General features: G+C 47.6%; 1 protein-coding gene across 5 annotated transcripts in view; it reads right to left on the bottom strand.

Annotated features, from left to right (window-relative positions):
- The window catches only part of Vwa3b (von Willebrand factor A domain containing 3B), a 169,098-nt gene that overhangs the window by 135,603 nt on the left and 13,410 nt on the right, over nucleotides 1-20,085 (bottom strand). For all 5 annotated transcript variants that reach the window (XR_015628847.1, XR_015628846.1, XR_015628845.1 and 2 more), the window contains 4 exons: nucleotides 17,344-17,594; nucleotides 15,181-15,343; nucleotides 8,011-8,180; nucleotides 4,941-5,056 (listed from right to left, as the gene is read on the bottom strand). Coding sequence is in view for 2 of the 5 variants with exons in the window: in XM_087567260.1 (XP_087423386.1) it covers nucleotides 4,941-5,056; nucleotides 8,011-8,180; nucleotides 15,181-15,343; nucleotides 17,344-17,594 (700 nt within the window). In the remaining 3 variants the exon portion in view is untranslated. The remainder of the gene's footprint in view (nucleotides 1-4,940; nucleotides 5,057-8,010; nucleotides 8,181-15,180; nucleotides 15,344-17,343; nucleotides 17,595-20,085) is intronic.

The following is a 20,085-nucleotide window of genomic DNA, read 5'->3' as shown; positions in this document are numbered from 1 at the left end:
GAGAAAGGGGAGCTAGCCGGAAGCAGGGAAAGGGGCGGAGGAGAGGCGTGAGAAAATAGGCTGGGCAAAAACAAAGAATGCATAACGCTATAATAAAGCCATTTTAAGGACAATTCAACATTCGTTTAGAACTGAAAGAGATGGAAATCAAATCCCCAAAGTCACATAAAAGTCTGCTGTGGGCAAGAATACCTGTAACCCAACCATTGACAGGGTGTAGACAGGAGGCATGGAGGGATTACTGGCCAATCAGCCTGAAAAATATAGCAAATTCCATGCTCAGTGGAAGACGCTCTCTCAGAGGAGTAAGGCAGACAGTGTTAGAGCAACACACTCTGACATAGAATGATGTGCATTCATCCAGAGAGATGAGTAAACACCACACACACACACACACACACACACACACACACACACACACACACGAGTTAATTTGGTTCCCTCCCCCTCTGTTGTATGCATGCATAAGTAAGCCAGAGGCCAGTGTTAGGTGTTCTATTCTGTTGCTGTTCATCTGAGGTTTGCTGATGGGCTAGACCACAGGGAAGCAAGCTCCAGGGACCATCGGTCTCCACAGAATTCCAGCACCATAATTACCGGTACACAGCCCCCCCTCTCCTTTTTTACACAGGTGTTGGGGATAGAAGTTGACTCTTCATGTGTGTGTGGCAAGTACTTTACCAACTAAGTTTTCTTCTATGTGTCCAAAAGAAAATTTTCTAAGTTATTAAAAAAAAAAGATTGTTCCTTTAAAGGAGAGAAATCACTTCATGCTAAGTGAAAAGAGAAGGGGGGAAAAGTTGATCACAGGACACACGCTGTCTGTGTAACAGGCGAATTCAAGAATCTAGAACGGAGAATGGTAGTTGTCATGGCTGCAGGAGGAGGGATCAGTGCTACAGTTTAGGTCTAAGCCTAAAACCCGCCTGTCAGATGCGATAGTGTTGTGGGTAAGAACTTTGGAGAAATGATCATGCCAAGGGCTCATCCTGTATGAGTTCAGTAGCACTCGTACACGGGTAGGGAGGGCTTGACAAGAAAGACACTTGCCACCAAGCCTGATGACTCAAATTCGATACCCAAGACCCATGTAGCAAAAGGAGAAAAATCCATTCCTGCAAGTTGTCCTTTGACCTCCAAATGCACATTGCGGCTCAGGTACATGTACACACACGTGTACACACACGTGTACACACACATATGCAAATTCAACAAAATATGTTTTAAAGAAAGAGAGGGTTGAAGGGAGCTCTGTTTGTCATTTTATGTATGCCATCTCTTTAGCCAAGTCAGGACACAGCACAGGGGGCGCCATCTTGGAAGCAAGAAGTTCACAGTGGGTCGACTGGCACGCTGATCTTAGATGTCTCGGCCTGCAGAGCTGTGAGAAACATGTTCTGTTCTTTATGGACACCCAGGCTCTGAGGTTTTGCTTTAGCAGCTCAGACAGAATAAGACACAAGGAATAAGACATTGTTTCATAAGTGCAGAGTTTACACTTGAAAAGACAAACAAGACTTTGGGAGCTGAGTAGCCATGACAACTACCAGAGTGGATATTCTTAATAAAGCTGAGCTATACACTTAAAGATGGCTGTCTGGGCAGTGTGTGTGCAGGTGTGTGTGTGGGTGTGTGTATGCATGTGTTTATGCATGTGTGTACATGTGTTTATGCATGTGTGTGCATGTGTTTATGCACTTGTGTGTATGTGTGCATGTGTATGCATGTGTATACGTGTGTATGTGTGCATCTGTGTATATGTTCATGCATGTGTGTGCATGTGCTTATGCACTCATGTGTATGTATATGTGTGCATGTGTATGTATGATGTATGTGTATATGTGTATATGTGTGCATGTTATTATACGTATATGTGTGTATGCATGCATGTGTATGTAATGTGTGTATATGTGTGTATGCATGCATGTATATGTATTGTGTTTATATATGTGTGTGTACAGAGGTATGTGTGCTTGTGTGTGTGTGCATGTATGCATGCATATATATATATACACACACACATGCACACACACACATATATATATATGCTATTCTTTTTCTTGACTGTAGGGTGGTTCTTTTGTCTTATTTTTGTTTTGTTTAGTACTAGGATACAGGAAGAAGGACCAGACTTTAAAAACCAATTATGCCGAATCCAAAAGTAGCACCTGGAACTTTCTCTCAGATCGGCAAGTGGATTCCCTAAATAGCACTTGTCTAAGTCTTCCTTTGAAAGTCTGCTTTCCACCCAAGGAAGATAAAATTATCTCCAAGGAGTCAGACTCCACCCACCCTCTTGGAGGTTTGAGAGACTGATACTGAAGTTCTAGTCAGTGTGGTGAGGACAAGAAGGAACCACAGAAAAGAGGTTAGAGAGCTGCCCTCCTCCCCAACCCCCAGAGCCCAGGTGGAACTGGAAACCACACATTTTCTAAACCAAAAATTGTTGACGATTTCTGGGCAGTTTTTGAGCAGAAGCAGCCAACTTTGGCATTTCTGGGGCATTATGATGGGTAGACAAGATGGCCTATTTAGGACCTGCCGCCTCCCCTCCCAAACTTGGAACCCAGGATTACTAAAATGAAGGCCATGCCAAATGCTTCATTCTTAGAAAACTTTTCTATCCGTACTTGAAGTTGTCTGTTTCCGGGGCTGAGAAGAAGGTAGCTGTGGAAATGCCGGTGATGTTTCCTTAGTCACCAAATGCCAGGTACTGCAGGGCGTATGTGACTGACTCCCCAGTCAAGGGAACTGGATGTGGGGCTTGCTGAGATGTCTGAAGGACTATCCCTTATGAATGAGTTAATGGCATCATGGGGGGTATTGGTTAGTACTGTGAGGGTGGATTCAGTATGAAAGCAAACCTCTTCCCAGCTACCCAAGGAGGACGCAGTGGCAAATCCCTTCTCTGTGCCAGTCACTTGCTCTTGGATGTCTCAGCTTTGCAGCCATGAGCCAAACGCATCCCTGTCCACTATGAGTTGTTCAGGTATTTGGGTGTAGCAGCAGCAAACAGACCGGGACTCCAGAGAATTCAAGGTCAAAACCAAGCCCCATTAGTAACTACTGACGAGCCTTGGGGGGCAGTGACAGCCCGTGCTCTCCCCCTGACTCAAAACCACCAATGGGTTCAATTTCTGTTGCTGTGGTGAGTACCATGACTGGTAGCAGCTTGGGGTGGAAAGGGCTTATGTCATCTTTGGAGCTTAAAGTCCGTCATGAGCGGGAGTCAGGGAAGGAACTTCAGGCAAGAACTGAAGCGGAGGCCATGGAGGATCACCACTAATGGGCTTGCTCCCCGTGGGCTTGCTCAGCCTGCTTTCTTACACAACTCAGGACCACGTGCCCAAGGGTGGCACTGTGAGCTGGGTCCCCCCACGTCAATCATTAATCAAAGCACTGCTCCGCAGACTTGCCCACCGACCAATCTGATGGGAGCAAGTCAGACTGGTGTTCTGCACTCCTAGATGACATGCTTGGGTCAAGTTGACAACAAACAAACAAAGGAGCACAATTAGCACCAATCGTTTTCTGTAATTATCTGGACAGGTCCACTCATGATCGGAAAAAGGTGTTGGCTTCAGAGAGCCGAGCACGCAGGGCTCCACAGAAATATCCCTGGGCCATCCTCTCTAGGACAGGGGGAATTTGCATATGCAAAGCGTGTTTCCGGTACAGGCTTTCTGACATGCTCTCCTGATATTATCTCACCAACTAGCTGATGAAGCAAATGCCTTCTCTCCCATGAGCCTTTGCAATGCTGTTAAGAAAAAAAAATTCTCTGGAGCTTCTTCCCTGTACCCAAGGAGACATCCCTGCCAAGTATCAAAACTAGATGCCTATTTAATGACTACAGTTGAGCAGAAGGGTGGGGGCAGGAACTGGCTCTCTTAGACTTATTATTTTTCTCTTATGGTTAAACACCATGACCAAGGCAACATATAGACCAAATGGTTTGTTTGGGCTTAAGTTTTAGGAGGGGTATGAGTCCATCATCACCGTGGTGGGGAAGCTGGCAGCAGGTAGGTGTGGAACAGCAGGCTGAGAGTTCACCTCTTAAACTGTAAGCGGGAAGCAGGGTAAACGGGTTTGGGTTGGTGGTGGGCAGAAAGGACGTTAAAACTTCAAAGCTCACCCCAAGTGACACCCTTGGAAGCAAGGCCACACCTCCAAAGCCTCTCCAGTGCCACCAGCTGGGCACCAAGTATCTGGTTACCCAAGAATATGGGGGGCATTGCATTCAAACCACCACCAGTTCCTAAATAGTTTGGGCACCGTGCTGTGCCTTGTCACACTGGACCTCCCTTCCCTGTCTTTATTCAGTGGCATTTACTCTGAGCATTTTGCCATAATTGGCCCTGGAGGAATTCCCCATTCACAGCTTTCGGAGTACACTCCCATTACTGGAGTTCTGAGCCGGGTGCTCTCCCTCCCTGATTCTGTGACCTCATTCGCTAGACCACATTCCTGAATGAAGAGGTTCCCTCAGCCTCCATAAAAGTCTGTTTTGCCTTGACCTGCACAAGGGCAGGCTCACCCTGCAAGTACCTGCTTCCATCACAAGAAACACAGAATGACCAAGAACTGCAGGGACCCTGTGCAGCCTCCCCGCTAGCCCAGAAACCAGGCGGCTCTGCCTAGCTTGGACCTAACTAACCCGGCAATAGTGCGGTTAGGGCCACATCTCTAGAAGGTTCCCATGTCAGTAAGCACACATCCCTTAGACTGTTTCTGCGAGCGATACGTTTGAAGCAGTTTCTAAACAGACCCATTCGCTATGAAATCCCGTTGGGTGCATGCTTGTGCCGAGGAAATAATGCGAGAGATATGGGCGGTCCCTGTTTTGTCCTTTATTCCCAAACTGTATTGCAGGGCACTTGAAACGACCAAGATTCTAAGTGATATTGCCCCCCCTCCCCTCCTCCCCGGATTCCAGGTACCTGGAGGCTGTCTCCCTTTCAGTTTCCGTGAATTCCAAGTCAGGGAGCTGTCAACGTCCTCCATGGCAAAGGCAGAGAATTTCAGACACTCTGTTCTCTCCGCAAACGCGTGGAATCTGAAACATGAAACGTGTGCCATATCAGGCGTGTGCCTATCAGTTCTCTCAGCCAATTTGCTGCCTTTAGTGCTCCAAGTCTTGATTTATTTTGATTTGTTTTCTCAGAATTGGGTCTCCCTAGGTTGCTTTGTCAGTCCTGAAATTCTGGCCTCAAGCAATCCTCCTGCCTCCACCTCCCGGGTAGCTGGGGCTACAGGTGCATAGCTTTCTGCCCACTGCCAAACCTCTTAACTTTAACCACATTCTCTGATTCCTCTATACTTTGTCTCGTCTGGCTCCCACAACCAAGAGTGGGAAAGAGGAGGCAGCTCGACAGGTAGAATAAGCAAGCATGGGGACCTGAGTTCGGATCCCTAGCACCGACATTAAAGCCGGACATGGGCAGCATCCCTCTGTGATCCCAGCACTGACCGGACAGACAGATCCCTGAAGCTTGACAGCCAGCCAGCCTGGGAAGACCCAGCATTGACCTCCGTGTATGCCTGCATGCACACATGCACGCACACAAGAATGGTTTGAGATTTTCCAGGGTGGCGTGGCTCCTCATTATAGTCATTAGCTCAACCAAATGGCGTTTCTTGATCCTAGCAAAAAGATAGTTTGTGGGGGTTTGTCTCTAAGCCTCTATGGCATCAATACGAAGTTTTGACGGACCAGGCATCAAATGAGGGAGCCCCCTGGCTGCCATTAGCATTGATTGGCAGAGCGAGAGTGTTGGAAGCTGGAGATACAGAAGGCTTTGACTAATTTGCTTATTGCTGAGTGGCCTCCGTCAACGTCAACGGTAACTCAACAAACACATCCTTCCCTGGGGATTGAGCTTAAGAGCTAACGTAATTCCTGTCTGGGCAAGTTTCAGGGGACCTGCCAGCTCAAAGTGTGGCCCAGGGAACATCAGCAGTATCACCTGAGAGCTGGTGAGATCCAGCATCCACCCCAGGCCCCTGCCTGGACCTGCTGAGTCACATGACTTAAGATTCCTGGAGGACCCACGTGCACGGTAATGCTTACAGCTGCTGGTGTGGGGCAAGCTGATGGGCTAATCTCCATCTTTCTTTCTTTTTCCTTTTCTCCTTTCTGTGTACTGCTAGGGTTGGAACCCAGGCCCTCAGGGACACCCTTAGGTACCCTGGGCTACATCCTCATGCTTCTGAAACCCCTTAACTGTAACCCAGAAAGTCAAGTGGACTGTGGGAAGCTTGTCATTTTCCTAAAGAGCTCCTGGTGAGATTGTCATAGTGACTTGATGGCAGTGAATAAAACAGCCTCCTTCCTGTGGACTTTTCAAGGGCCAGGACACCAGCCTTGCTGTGCTGTGTCCTGTGGGCACTTCCAAGGCAGAAATGTCCAGCTCTCTCTCCTTGATGAATGCCTGTGTGCATGTGTGGACTGTGCTGTGTGTGTTGCTTGTGTGTATATTGCTTGTGTGTGTGTGTTGCTTGTGTGTGTTGCTTAGGTATGTGGTGCTTGTGTGTGTGTGTGTGTGTGTGTGTGTGTGTTACTTTGTGTGTGTGGTGTGTGTGTGGTGCTTATGTGTGTGTGGTACGTGTGTGTGGTATAGGTGGGGTGCTTTGTGTGTATGTGTGTGTGTGTGTGTGTGTGTGTGTCTGTGTGTGTCTGTGTGTGTCTGTGTGTGTTGGGAAGTGGTAGGGAACAGATGAGGTCTGTCCTGGCATGCTCTGAATCCCAAGTGCCAAGGCCTTGGGTGTCTGGAACTTCCCACTCCCGAGTCTCTTCTCCAGATTAGAAAAGAGAACAGGGTAGAAGTTTCCTCTAATGGGAGGAGGCACCACTAAGAAAGGCCCTTTGGAGAATACTGCAAGACCTCAGCCTCCACACTCACCCTGATGCTTCCACACAAACACAGCCTTGGAAACTTGGGTCTGGGGATCCATGCAGTTGAGCCCAAGGCCTGGGCAGCCTGCAAACTCAGACTAGAAAGGCACACTGTGTCCAGTTGGCTAGTCACCGTGCTCTAGCTGGGCCCAGCAGTGTAGGGCACAAAGTAACAGCAGACGCATGGTGTGTCTGAGCCCACACCACAGCAGGCAGGAGGACCAAGGGTCACGTGTTCAGCTTACTCCTGAAGGCCCAGAGCATGCAGAGGATGGCCTGTCTCCACCTGACTGTTTTATGTAAACCCACCACGGTGCAACCAATGAGCTGAAAGTCAGAAGGAACCAACACTGCCTGTAGCATGCTGTTCCGTGGGCACTGAACCTCCTAGAAAACGATCTCTAGGAGAGAGGAGGCAGGTACAAACCAGAGAAGGAATTCTGTCAGCTGTCTTCTCTCTAGAGAACGTTGATGAAGACACGCACCCCTTTTATGTATTTGGATATACTTAGGATGCCAGATTCAAAGCCTCATGCCTAGTGATTACAAACTGTGTGAAAGCTTCTCACAAGGTGAGCTCAGACTCTCACAGGTCTTGTTACACAGTGAGAACGCTGAGCCTCTTTGGACATGGAAAATCAGGATTCCTGGGGCCGAGGGCAAAGAACTGCATTTCCACCAACTCCCTTAGGCCAACTGGTGGGCGAAAAAGTATATTTCAAACTTGCCTTTGATGTCAAATAAAGACCAAGTTCAGGCCTCCATATCACCAACAGTTCCCTCTCAAAAAGCCTGTATGTTTAAAAAGTCTGGGTATCGTGAACAATTGCCACGAGCTAGGGGATCCAGAGTGATCTCCAGCTGTCAGTGTCTGACCCTGGGGTGACAATGGCCCTGAGTGGAGAGCCCAATCCTCTAGGAACTAGCTGACTGAGAAGGCAGCATCTCCAGTCTGCAAGACTCCAGGACATCAACAGAGAAGAGTCGTACTGATGCCTGACAGAGAAAAGAGTTCGCAGACCGTGACGACTGTATGCCATGACACGGTGGGTAAGCAGCTAGACTGTAAGTGGTCTACCCACTCTCGGGCCCTCTCCAGCCTGCCGTCTGCCTACCTGCCGTGGGTCCTGGCACTTAGATCTTTTAGAAAAGCTATGGTGTCTTCTCCTCTGGCGTTGAAGGATACTGTGCAGACTGGATGTGGGACCTCCAGAATCCTCTGGAGTAGAAGCTTCCGGGACTTCTGAGGAACATCCCCCACCACAAAGTAGTAAATGGCTTCAATCTGCAAGACAGAGGTGCCAACAGCTATGGCTTGTCTCACACACACAGACACACACACACACACACACACCCCATACAACGCAGCCCTGCCCCAGACTCATCAGCGACACATTTTCCGATTGCTGCAGAAGAGGGCAGAAAGAATACAAGTTATGCTCAGTGCTCTGTGATAACACTGGGAAGCCAAGCCAGCAAGCGAGTCATTCAAGTGCGTCTCTTTGACAGTGGCTCCGGTCCTTGGGGGCTCCACAGAGAAGAACATAGTTGGCAGATTTGGAGAGTCGCTGCCTCTGGGCTCACTGGTACAGAGACACGAGGAGAGGAGGAGTTGTTTTCAGGCCAAGAAACAGAGGAAGTTTTGGCCCAGCCCACCACTGCAGGCAGGGAGCATACAGTCATTCACTTCCCAAGGCGGTGCCAGAATTGGACAGCACAGACTCATCCACTGTCAACCTGAGTCAGGATGCAGGAAAGAAGGTGTATTCCCAGCTGGTTCGCCTCTCCTCTTGTCACAGCAAAGAAGCACATGCCTGGGCTAAGGCTGCCCTGACTTAATGGGAAGTCAGGAGAGGGAAGTGCCCGCCTGGCCCTAATGCACACTGCCTTGCCAGAAGAGAATGGGGAATAGGCAATCCATGTGAAAAGCGATACACACACAAGCACACCCACATACTACACAGCACACTCACACAGACATACATACAACACACATACACACACCACACATACACACTGTATACACTGCACATATGGACATACCACATACCAAGACACACACACACACACGACTAATAAACACACTGCATATCACTCACATACACCAAACACAGCACATACACTACATACCACCCCCTGACACACGCATCATACTACACACACATCACACTACACACACACACACGACAGCCCCTCTGTAGACCACAATACACACACCATACCACATACTATACTACACTTACACACTCATACATACACCATACCACATATTCACACCATACCCAATAGACCCATAGACACCACACCACACATTATACATACATACATACATACACACACACGCACACACACACACCAAACTACTCATCCACCACAAACTATACCCACCCACATCATACATACTACACACAACACACATACTACATATCACACTAGCATATACCATACATATACACACATTACACACACACAAACACGTCACACACAGCACACATGCTACATTTACACCTTGTTGTGTCACTCTTCCTTAATTGTACAAAGCACTGGATTCCTTTGTTGTTTCCACCCGTCTGCTTGGTGTACTTTGGTTAGCTTGCCCCCCTCTTGATCCTTGCCCCCCTCCTGATGTAGATTGAATGTGGGAAATATCCCCTATTGCTCACTTGTTCAACACCCAGCCCCCCTCTGGGGACACAGTTTTGAAGAGTTCTAGAGTCATTAAGAGCCTTGCTGGGGGAGTGGTCACTGGATGCAGGCCTTGGGTTTCATAGTTGAGTTTCATGTCCTGTCGGCTCGGGTTTCCTGACTGCTACAGAGTACTTCATTCTCCTACCACTGTGCCTTTCCCACTGCAATGGACATTCTTTCTTCTTAAACTGTGAGCTAAGCAGGTTATCCCTGCTCTTGTTGGGAACTATGTCACAGCTGTGAGAAAAGTAACAGATACCCCTCTGTCACATGCACCGGCCCCAGTTTGAACCTCTTGGAGAGAAAACATACAAGACTGTCTTAATGCAATTGATTGACTGCCTTCACTACGGTGACACGTTCATCTTGAGCTAGGGATTTTGGGAGATGCCTACTTGACTAAAAGTGTGTTCTTGGTGTAATTGGGGATATGGAGGCCTTCTAAGGGAGGCCCAGGAGACACGTCTGCAATGGCTCCACTCTTGCTCTGCTCTGGGTTTTGCCTCCCCGACATGAATGTACTCTATGAATTCAGGTGAGTGACCTCTCCTCGATGCCTAAGAGTGTAAAAAAAAAAAAAAAGATACAATACAATTCATCATTGAGGGTTTGGTTGTAAGGGTTAAGTAAATACACATATACTAATGTGGTTTTACTTTCAGATTTACAGGAATCTCTGAAAGTACAAATCACAGCAAGCCAGGAATATACATCATCTGAACCTGCCCCTCAGAATCACCTTAATTGATCCCTTCCGCAAAGAACACGGTAGGTGCCTCAGCAAATGAACTGGGTGAGTGAGAAGCAGGCCTCGCCATCTCCTTAGAGATCCTAGTTAGGTGTCTGTTGCTGCGATGAAACACCACAATGGAAAAGCGAGTAGGGAAGGAATGGAAGTCAGGACAGGAACTCAAGCAATCTGAATCTGGAGGCAGGAGCTAATGCAGAAGCTATGGAGATGTGTGTATGTGGGGGTGGGAGGTTGCTGCTTACTGGCTTGCTAAGCCTGCTTTCTTATAGAACCCGGAACCACCAGCCAGGGATGGTACCACCCACAATGGGCCGGGCCCTCCTCCGTCAATCATTAATTTAAACATGCCTTACAGCTGGCTCTTAAGGAGGCTTTTTCTCAATTGAGGTTCCCTCCTTTCAGATAACTCTAGCTTGTGTCATGCTGACATAGGACTAGCCAGGACAGAGGCCATGATTTATGCTTGAATCTCAACTCCTCATGAGTTAAAGCTAGTCAATAAAGCCTGCCCCCTTAACATTAAACCTGGTAGGGAGGAGACAGACTCATGGTTAGTTGCCAAGTTGGCTAGGAGCCTATGTCTGGGGCAGAAAGAGCAATGGGACAGGTGAAAAAGGGGTAGCCAAGGACCCAGGTTGGGACTTATGTGGCCAGAATGAGAGCCAAGACAAGACTACTTCAGCCACTACCCCCTCCAACAGACACAGAATAGCCTTAACCATTTCCATACCTTTTCCTCTCCATTCTGTCAACACTAGTTCCAGGATCTTTAAAAGAAGTAATCCCTAGGAGGCGAAGCCTGGTAAATGTTGTAAATCTCTCCCCATCAGCCACCCAGTAGGGAGGAAAAAAAAAAATCTAAGAAACAGCATTCCATAGACTGAATTGTTTGCTTCCAGCAAATGCATTCCAGGCCGTCCTGCTTCCTGGTGTCACACGGGCCTTGTGCCAGGTGTGCGAACGAGGCTCCTGCTTTGGGTCCTGGTGTTTCGTCACAGCACTAGAAACCCTAACTAGGACAGGCCCTGCAGCAATGACGATTAAAGGCTCCTTTCTGCAACTCGCAAGCATTTTCCGATTACGTCTGTGCCCAAATGTAACATAGGAATAGCTTCTCGTGGGCATCTAAAATGACACGTGGCCCAACATAGGGAACAGACAGAGTATCTTCTAGGGCGAGTGAGATCAAGGACTGTGCCGGTTTGACTAAAAATGCCCCCCCCACCCCCGTAGCTCACAAGGAGTGGCAATATTCAGAGGGTGTGGCTTTGGGGGAGGAAGGCTTTGAGGTCTCAGAAGCTCGAGTCTGGTGCCTCACCATCTCTTCCTGCTGCCCGTGGGTCCAGATGTAGACCTCTCAGCTACCTCACTAGCCCCATGTCTGCCTATACACCACTGTGCTTCCGCCATGGCAATAAGGACTGAACCTCCAAACTATGACCCAACCCTGATTGAATGTTTTCCTTTATAAGAGGTGGCGTGGTCATGGTGTCTCTTCACAGCAGTAAGACCCTGACTAGACAAGGACCTAGAGATGGGGAGGGTTGTGCCGGAAGTCTCTGACAGGATGTTTCACTGCTCTGGCAATGGCCCAAGATGCTGGAACTCTGATGCAGAGACGCTTTTCCCTGGAGATGCTATTGAAATGAAAAATGCCTTTACTGCACTGCGGTGCTCAGCTGAAAGCTCCTGCAGTTTATTCTGCATTAAATAGACTACTACGGGGCTGGAGAGACAGCTCAGTCGGTAGAGGCTCGAAGCTCAAGCACAGGGACCTGCATTCTATCCCCAGCACCCTTGTAAAGGGCAGGCTCAGTGGTGAGTGCCTATAGTCCCAGTGCTGGGGGTACAAAAATGGGGGATCCCTGGGGCTCACTGAACAGGTAGACTAGTCAATAAGAGAGCTCCAGGCACACACGCACAGGTGCACACACACACACACACACACACACACACACACACGCACACAGATGGCACCTTCATGTCCCATTTCATGGCAACCTGCATCCCGTCCACATGAAGAGACCTTGGCATCTTCCTGGCATCAGCTTTGGAAGGAAGAAAAGAACGAAACAGACAGAGAGCAGCCACTTCTACCCCGGCTACCCTTTCTGTCTTCTGTCCAAGCCGGCTCTCACCCCAGAGCCCCACGCATAAGATCTTCCTCAAGAAGCAAAATGGAGATCAGTCCAAAGCACAGTGAAGACTCTGCCCCTCTTCGTTCACAGCAACACTGCGCCATTTTAAGTCAGCTCCACATCTGGGGACTTGTGTTCCTCCTCGTCTCTCTGAAAGCCCTTTCCACTCTGATTTTCTGATTCCTGTCATGGTGATGACTCCTTCTTGTGGTCAGGCATGGGATGAACTCCAGTTGTCTTCTCAGACGCATCCTGGTACCTGGACCATCTCTTACTATCTGCCCTTGCAGTTCTAGGGTCCCCACCAGCGTCCTAGAACACTTCGAAAACCTACCTGCCTCACCCAGCACCATCTACCTGTCTTCATCTGAAGATAACAAACCTCTGTTCTACACCACGAGTTCAGGACCAGGACTCCTTGGACCTACGCCTAGCCCCCAAACTCAACCATATTGACACTATTTCCTCTCCATGCCCTCCCTGTCTAAGAAACATTTCGAGATTAAGTTAGGCATCGGGGACATGGTGGGAAACTTTTACACCTGTCCAAACTGCTCCGGGGAAGCAAGAGAGATGTCAGTTTTACAGACAGTCTGGCACTCAAGAGGGCAAGCCCCCCGCCCCCTGCCTCGGGGATTAAGAAAGTTATCTTTAATTCGATCCACTTACTCTCCCTGTGAATATGATTTTTTAAGAAACCTCAAATCTAAATGGGTGCCTACCAGGTGCACAAAAGAGAGGCTGGGATAAACAAAAACAGAAAGCCAGGCGTCCTGAGGGGCAGGACGAAAGCAGGAACGGAACTCTTCAGGTAACTCCAATGACAGCCTTTTCTTTCCCAAAGACCCTTCATGCTCAGCTGCTGCAGATTTCTTGCTGATGCTGTGAAAACCTGTGCTGTCAGCATAGCTGGGCTCTGAGGAACGCAGGCCTCACCTATTAAGCATTTCTTCAATAGGTTGCAGGCTGCCCTTCCCGTGAGCCAGGTCTTTTTGCCCAGGATACAGTGATAACTCAGGCTTCGATTGTGTCTGCATTTGCTCGTATTGGAGATGTGATTTAAACAGACCCCACACACACATCCTTCCAGGGCTCCTCTGAGACCCCAAGGCCTGTGCTCAGTCCCCTACTCCCACCCCTGTTCTTGCTCTCTCTTTCAGGTTATTAAGCCCAGTACTGAATGAAGCCAAAGGCCTCCTCCATGCATGGGCTTCATACAAGGCTGGCATCTGTGTTATTTCTGAATATTGGTGTCTGTGGGTTTCAGGGCCCAAGGATGGGGGGAGACAACCCAAAACATGTTGTCATCGGTAGGGAAAGGTCTATGTAGTTATAGTCACTGTTCCGAGTGTGTTGGCATCCTGTAGTTTCTATTCCTAGCAAACTACATGAATAAACTGGTACTCTCTGGGGCGGTTATGTGAGACATGGAGCAGGGGAGAGTGACCTTAGGGAACCAGTTCATATTCGCGTACACTGTGTTTTACTCTTACAAGACATAAAGTGTGCACAAGACAGATGTGTTTACTAGAATCTTCCTTGAGATCACCCACAGGTAGAGGCTTGGAATTTGCTCTAGGCCACAGGCTGAACGTGGTGGTCAGTGCCTGCCAGCACCTTTCTTGGCTCTTCTAAAGACTCCCTGGCACCCACTGGCTTGTTCATATTTTCTAAGATTGGAATGAACTCAGGGAAATAAAGGAAGGAAGCAAAGTCATCTGAGGATTGGAGTCTGATCAAGCCTGGCCATGTGACACTGGCCACAGTCAGCAGTGGTCAATACAGTCAAGTCCACAAGGAAAGAGCATGCTTATGTGTGCGTGCACACACACATACATGTGCACACTCATGCACACACACTCACACATAAGCACACACACACACACACACACACACACACACACACACATACACACACACATATGCAAAGCCTGGAAAACATTCCATTTTGAATGTTTAGTAAAAACCAAACTCTTGGAAGTTTGCAGACGTCGAAACAGTCTTGAAGGGCCATAGAGCAAAGTTGTTTGTATTTGGTTCTTCTTTAATGAAAAACACGTGTTTTTTTGCAAGGAAAAATAAAAGCGTTCTCAATTTCAAAACATCACCTTAATATTGATGAGCATAGACTTGTGGCCAATGGGGGCGGGGCATGCCAGCATTTACTTACTTACTTACTTACTTACTTACTTACTTATTTTGTAAAGAAAGGAGTCCTGGATGCAGTTACATAAAGATTGAAACCTACAGAGACTCCATTTTCCAGACTAGAGGAAGCAAGTATTTAGCATCCATAGCTCAAAGGCCATGATTCTTCTGATTGCATTGACTGATATAGGAAGACCCAGCTACAAGTGCATGGCATCATTCTCCGGGTTTCTGTGCCCACCCCCCCTCTTTCTCCCTCTGCCCTTAACTGCAGGTGCAATGTGACCCCTGGAGCTCCTACTGCTGTGACATCCCCACTATGAAGACTGGAACCATCAGCAGAAATGAACCATCCTTCCTCCCCCATTTGCTTTTGACCGTGGTATGTTACCATAGCAACTGGACAGGAAACTACAGCAGGTACCCTCAGTGGCGATGCTCCAGCTTCCCTGAGAAGCAACTAGGAAGAGGTCTGGATCAGCAGTGTGGAGATACAGAGAGTATACAGTGATGCTGGAGGCCACCTTGGTGACCTGGGCCAGCCATGGATACACACTTACGGTTTCGATTTTCCCAGCTTCCAGAAGAGAGTCCAGGCAGCTAACCTCTCTCACAACCATTGGCTCAAAAGTCATTCTCTCAATCCAACTGATGGCAGTGGCTATGGAGTATTCAGTCACGAAGATGGCAGCCTCCTGCCATTTCACCGGCTCTTTGGAAACCCTAGAAGGGATCATAGTCATCAGACAGTGATTAATGTCACCACTGTCGGCCTTCAGTGTCAACCGGAAGTTACCTGGGCGAGAAGGGAATCCAAGCTGCCAGTTCTCAGAGTCTTCAAGAAAATGTGTGAGCCAGTGCAGAAGTGCCTGTCCTGTTCAGGAAAGTTTACCGAGGATCTAACACCTAATGCCAAAGTGCCAAGACCTCCCGCAGGCATGGTGACCAGGCTGGAGTGGCATGGGACAGACAAGTGTTAACTAGTGCTTTGAAAACATTAAGAGAGGGGCCGAGGAGAGCATCAGTTAGTAAAATGCCTGCTATCTAAGTTTGGATCTCTGGTACCCACATAAAAAAGGCAGGTATGTCAATATACACTACAACCCCATATGCGGGGAGGCAGAGACAAGAGCATCCCTGGGGCCCACTGGCCATCCAGTCTAGCCAATCAGAGAGGTCCAGGTTCTGTGAAAGACTGCCTCTTATTTATTTATTTATTTATTTATTTATTTATTTATTTATTCAGACACACCAGAAGAGGGCATCAGATCTCATTACAAAAGGTTGTGAGCCACCATGTGGTTGCTGGGATTTGAACTCAGGACCTCTGGAAGAGCAAGTCAGTGCTCTTAACCACTGAGCCATCTCTCCAGCACAAAAGATTGCATCAAAGAGGGAAAAAAAGATAAAGCGGAGAGTGATTGAGGAAAACACCTCTAGTCTCCACACACGTGCACATACATGTGCACTCACGTGTGCACACATGCACATCCTCTCCACGCATGTGCACTCTCCTGTGTGCGCACACACGCATACAAATAGGATTATGAAAAGCATCCATGCACAAATGCTAGGGGAAACTATTTTCATTTACAGGATTATTAAACTATCTTCTACCAATAGCGAATCTATAATGACTTACAGTACTGCGGCTTACAAGTTAGTACCAACTCACTATTTTAAAATTTATTCTTAGTGATATTGTTTTCATTGCCCTTTTGGAGCTCAACCAGCTGTCCTTTCTGGGTCAAAAATAGTACTGTTTTAGTTCAGCGGGACGTGTTTTAAAATTCTGAGAACATTTGTTTAAACCGTTTATTTTAGAAATGACTGGAGGGCACCCTCACGCCTCAAGAAAGAGGAACCGTTCAAATCTGCTGTGTTTACAATGTCAACTAAATTGGCTTGGCTGTCGCTAATGTTCCAAAGCCACAAGGATTGTTGGCTCATACATGCGTCCCCTTGGTGGGGCCTCTCTGGGTAGAGAGCTCTGACTGGGTGGCTGTAGTAAACAGTCCGAGAAAGCAAAGGCTGTGTGCACATCTAAACTCATTCCTTCAATAACCTGCCTCTGTCAGCACTATCCACAAAGGTGTCCCCTATTTAGATAAAAGTGCATTATTCAGTTGAGGAAAAACTCAATTAGGTGCATTTCCCTCCACCCGCTCATCCAGATGTTTCTCGTCAAGGAGGCGCAACCACCGATGTGGCTGAGAAGTTAGCACTGAAGCCCACATTCCTGTGGTGTCAAGAATCCATAAATAATCAATCATAAAACTCTACATGAAATTCTAGAACGGCAACCACCTGTTGCTCTGATTAAAGGGGTTTAAACTCATAGGAGAGGTCAGTGTGTGTCACAAATTCAGTCTGGAAAAGACGGCAAGAGTTGTGGCCTTTAATCTCAATATCCAATCTAAAACGAGACTTACAGCTTCAATACACACACATATACACAATTCTCATGTTTTGACCTGCCAAGAGATTGAAGAAAAGCAAGTCTCCAAATCTCTCTGAACACAAAACCTAAGGTGTCCTGAGTAGTGCAGATAAAAGTTCCCTAAGGTGAATAATAAATTTGTCGTGGGTTTTCTGCTGAAATTATACATTCGATGGAATTATGATAATCCTCCTCCCTTGCCATCAGACTGTGTTAACTCTGCTACTTAACTCTGAAGATGCGAGGTTCCCCAGAGACGAGAATGTTTCCACTGGGTACTCACCATATGATGTTGAAACTGGTGATGAGAGCCACCTGCTCCTGGAGGACCATTGTCAGAGCATCCTGACACAGATTGAGCTCCTCCTTCAGAATGTCTCTGAGATCCAGCACTATGGTGACTCTCTGTTCCAAGATAACACCAAAAATCTGCCGGCTCCCACTGGTGAGCCAGTCCATCCGTTGCTTATAACTCTCCACGGCTTGCGTTAAACAATCCACCAACTGGTAGATCAGCTCTGACTTTGCTGTCAGCTGAATGAAAATAAGAATGAAAAGTTAAAAAGAATGAGACGGTAACAAAACAGGCAGCTGGAACCTCAGTTCCGGTGATCCAGCTGGAGACGTGATCTAGAAAGGATTCTGTAAGTGTCCTTCAAACCACACAGGAGCCAGGAAAGAGAGTTCAGCCTCTCAGAAAGATAATGAGATCTCTTCAAACTGCAACACACTCAAAAAATATATATATACAGAACACCAGAAAATGGTCCAGGTGCACTTTGAAGAAATCGAATAAAAGAAAGAAAAACTAGCCAAGACAGATTTTTTTTAAAAGTCCCACTGAAGAGTTTTCCTATGTAAGAAGACGCTGCAAAATATTTCTTCAAAGGGCTCCAGTTCCTTTCAAGGACAGCCTCTCAGCATTGCTCATCCTCGTGACCCTAACCTTTGTCGCTCTGCCCCTCTCCTGGGTCAACCTCCTCTGTACCTGGGTCACCCAGTTATTCATTGCCCCCACTGATACCTTCCGGGACACCCTAAAGGTGACAAAGACTTGCGGGCATTGTTATTGTTAATGTATTGTTATGTACACACCCTTTAAGCACACCTGGCGTATTTGTGAGGCCTTTTAGAATGCAAAGAGGTAGACAGAATGAAAAAGTTGTGTCATCTGTATTTTTTTTTTTTTTTTGCACATGCTCAACAAGTGCTTTTCCACTGAGTCACGCCCCAGCCCCTGCCAAACCTCGTGGTTTCTCTTAAGATCTCAGCTTTCCAGACCCTCGGCACGAAACTGTATTGTGTCCTACTAGTTGGAGGAGGGAGGGGATTTAGTAGTAGAGCTCCAAGGATTCAGTCAGCTGTGCTTGGTATTGTGGGCTTTTTTCCCATGATGCAGCTGCCATTGAGTCCCTCCTTTAACCCCTATAAACTCTGGTTCATTGAGCTAGACCTAGACGGACCCTTTCTTTGGTCCATTATCCTTGCCTCATCTGGGGTTGATTAAGCAGATGGTTGTTCCCGTTCCATCGACCTAGGAAAAGTCACAGAAAGACTTCAGGGGATGTGGCGATGGATTTATGTGGGCAAAGACATCTCTGCTTTGTGGTGATTTTAATGTGGACCAGTTAAAAACAGCTCTAGTTCATCAAACTCAGAGGTGCATCTTTAAATTAGTAAATACAGTCAGCCTTCTTTATCCAGTGTCCATATTCTCAGGTTTAACCAACCTAGGGTAGAAAATATTAAAAAGTGAACCGCGTGGATACTGACTATGGAATGGGTTTTTTTGTGGTTATTATTCCCTATCCAGTATGATGTAAGACATATTCACGTAGCGTTTATATTGTGTTGGGTATTATAACTCATCTAGCAATAACGTATAGAACTGAATGGGTTTTATGCAAATACCGTGCTATGCTGAGTATCTGTCGGGGATTGTAATGGATAGCTGTCTACTTGACCACATCTGGAATCAGTTGAAAACAAGTCGGTCCCTTGGCACACCCGGCAGGGATTTTCTTGATTGGATCATTTGAGGTGGGAAGACCCGCCTTAAATCTGGGCCACATCCTCTGGTAGCAGCCCATGTGAATAAAGAAGGAAGCCTTTTCTTTTTGCCCTCATTCCTTTGCTGGTGTTAGCGCCTATTCTTCAGGAGAGCAATGTAGACTGAAGACCAGCGGCCCTCTAGGATTACTCCGGTTCTTGAGCACCAGACCAGGACTGCTGAGACACCCAGTCTCCTGGACTGAACAACTATGAATTCTCGGCCTTTCCGACAGGAGGTAGCCACTGTTGGACTACTTGGAGCACAGTCTGTGAGACACTATAATAAATCCCCTTTAGATATATTCTTTCTACTAGTCCTCTTCCTTTAAACAACCTTGACTAGCACAGGGATCCTGGAATGGCCCCCTACAGATTCCGTGGTGCTCAGAGGTGTGTCTCCAACAAGACTTCGGACTCCAGTTGTGGGTCCTAGCCTGACGTGGGTGAACTCTCTACCTGCCATCGCTGCCCCTAGCACGTGGCTCCGGCAGGCAAGAGCAGCCTCCACGCATCTCTTGGGTGACTTCAGAGATTACTCTCATACTGTCTTCTTTTCACCCTCTTTTTCAAAATACAGTACAAAAGGGTTTTTCTTCTGAGCGAGGGCATTCCATACTCATCTCTTTCAGGCCCTAGGCGTCCTTCGCCAGCCGCTCAACTACAACTTCATCATTCTGCCACTGCCCACAGAAAACCTGAGATGGGAAATCCTATAGCCCTGGGATCTTTTATTGTTGTTTAGGAGAAGGGCTTATGGGGGGGGGGGTTGTTGTTGTTGTTTCTCTAGACAGGGTTTCTCTGTGTACCCTTGGCTGTCCTGAAACTTGCTCTGAGACCAAGCTGGCTAAGAACTCAGAGGATCTTCCTGCCTCTGCCTTCCCCTAAAGGCAGACACCACCACAACCACCACCACCACTACTTAGCCCCTAAGATGTGACCGCAACTTCTTTCCATGAGACTGAGGCACCTCTGA

Source organism: Rattus norvegicus, chromosome 9 (genome assembly GCF_021556685.1).
Source record: "Rattus norvegicus strain SHRSP/BbbUtx chromosome 9, alternate assembly SHRSP_T2T, whole genome shotgun sequence".
NCBI classification, from domain to species: Eukaryota; Metazoa; Chordata; class Mammalia; order Rodentia; family Muridae; genus Rattus; species Rattus norvegicus.
The sequence above is the reverse complement of the archived record's forward strand: the minus strand, read 5'-3'. Positions and strand labels throughout refer to the sequence as shown.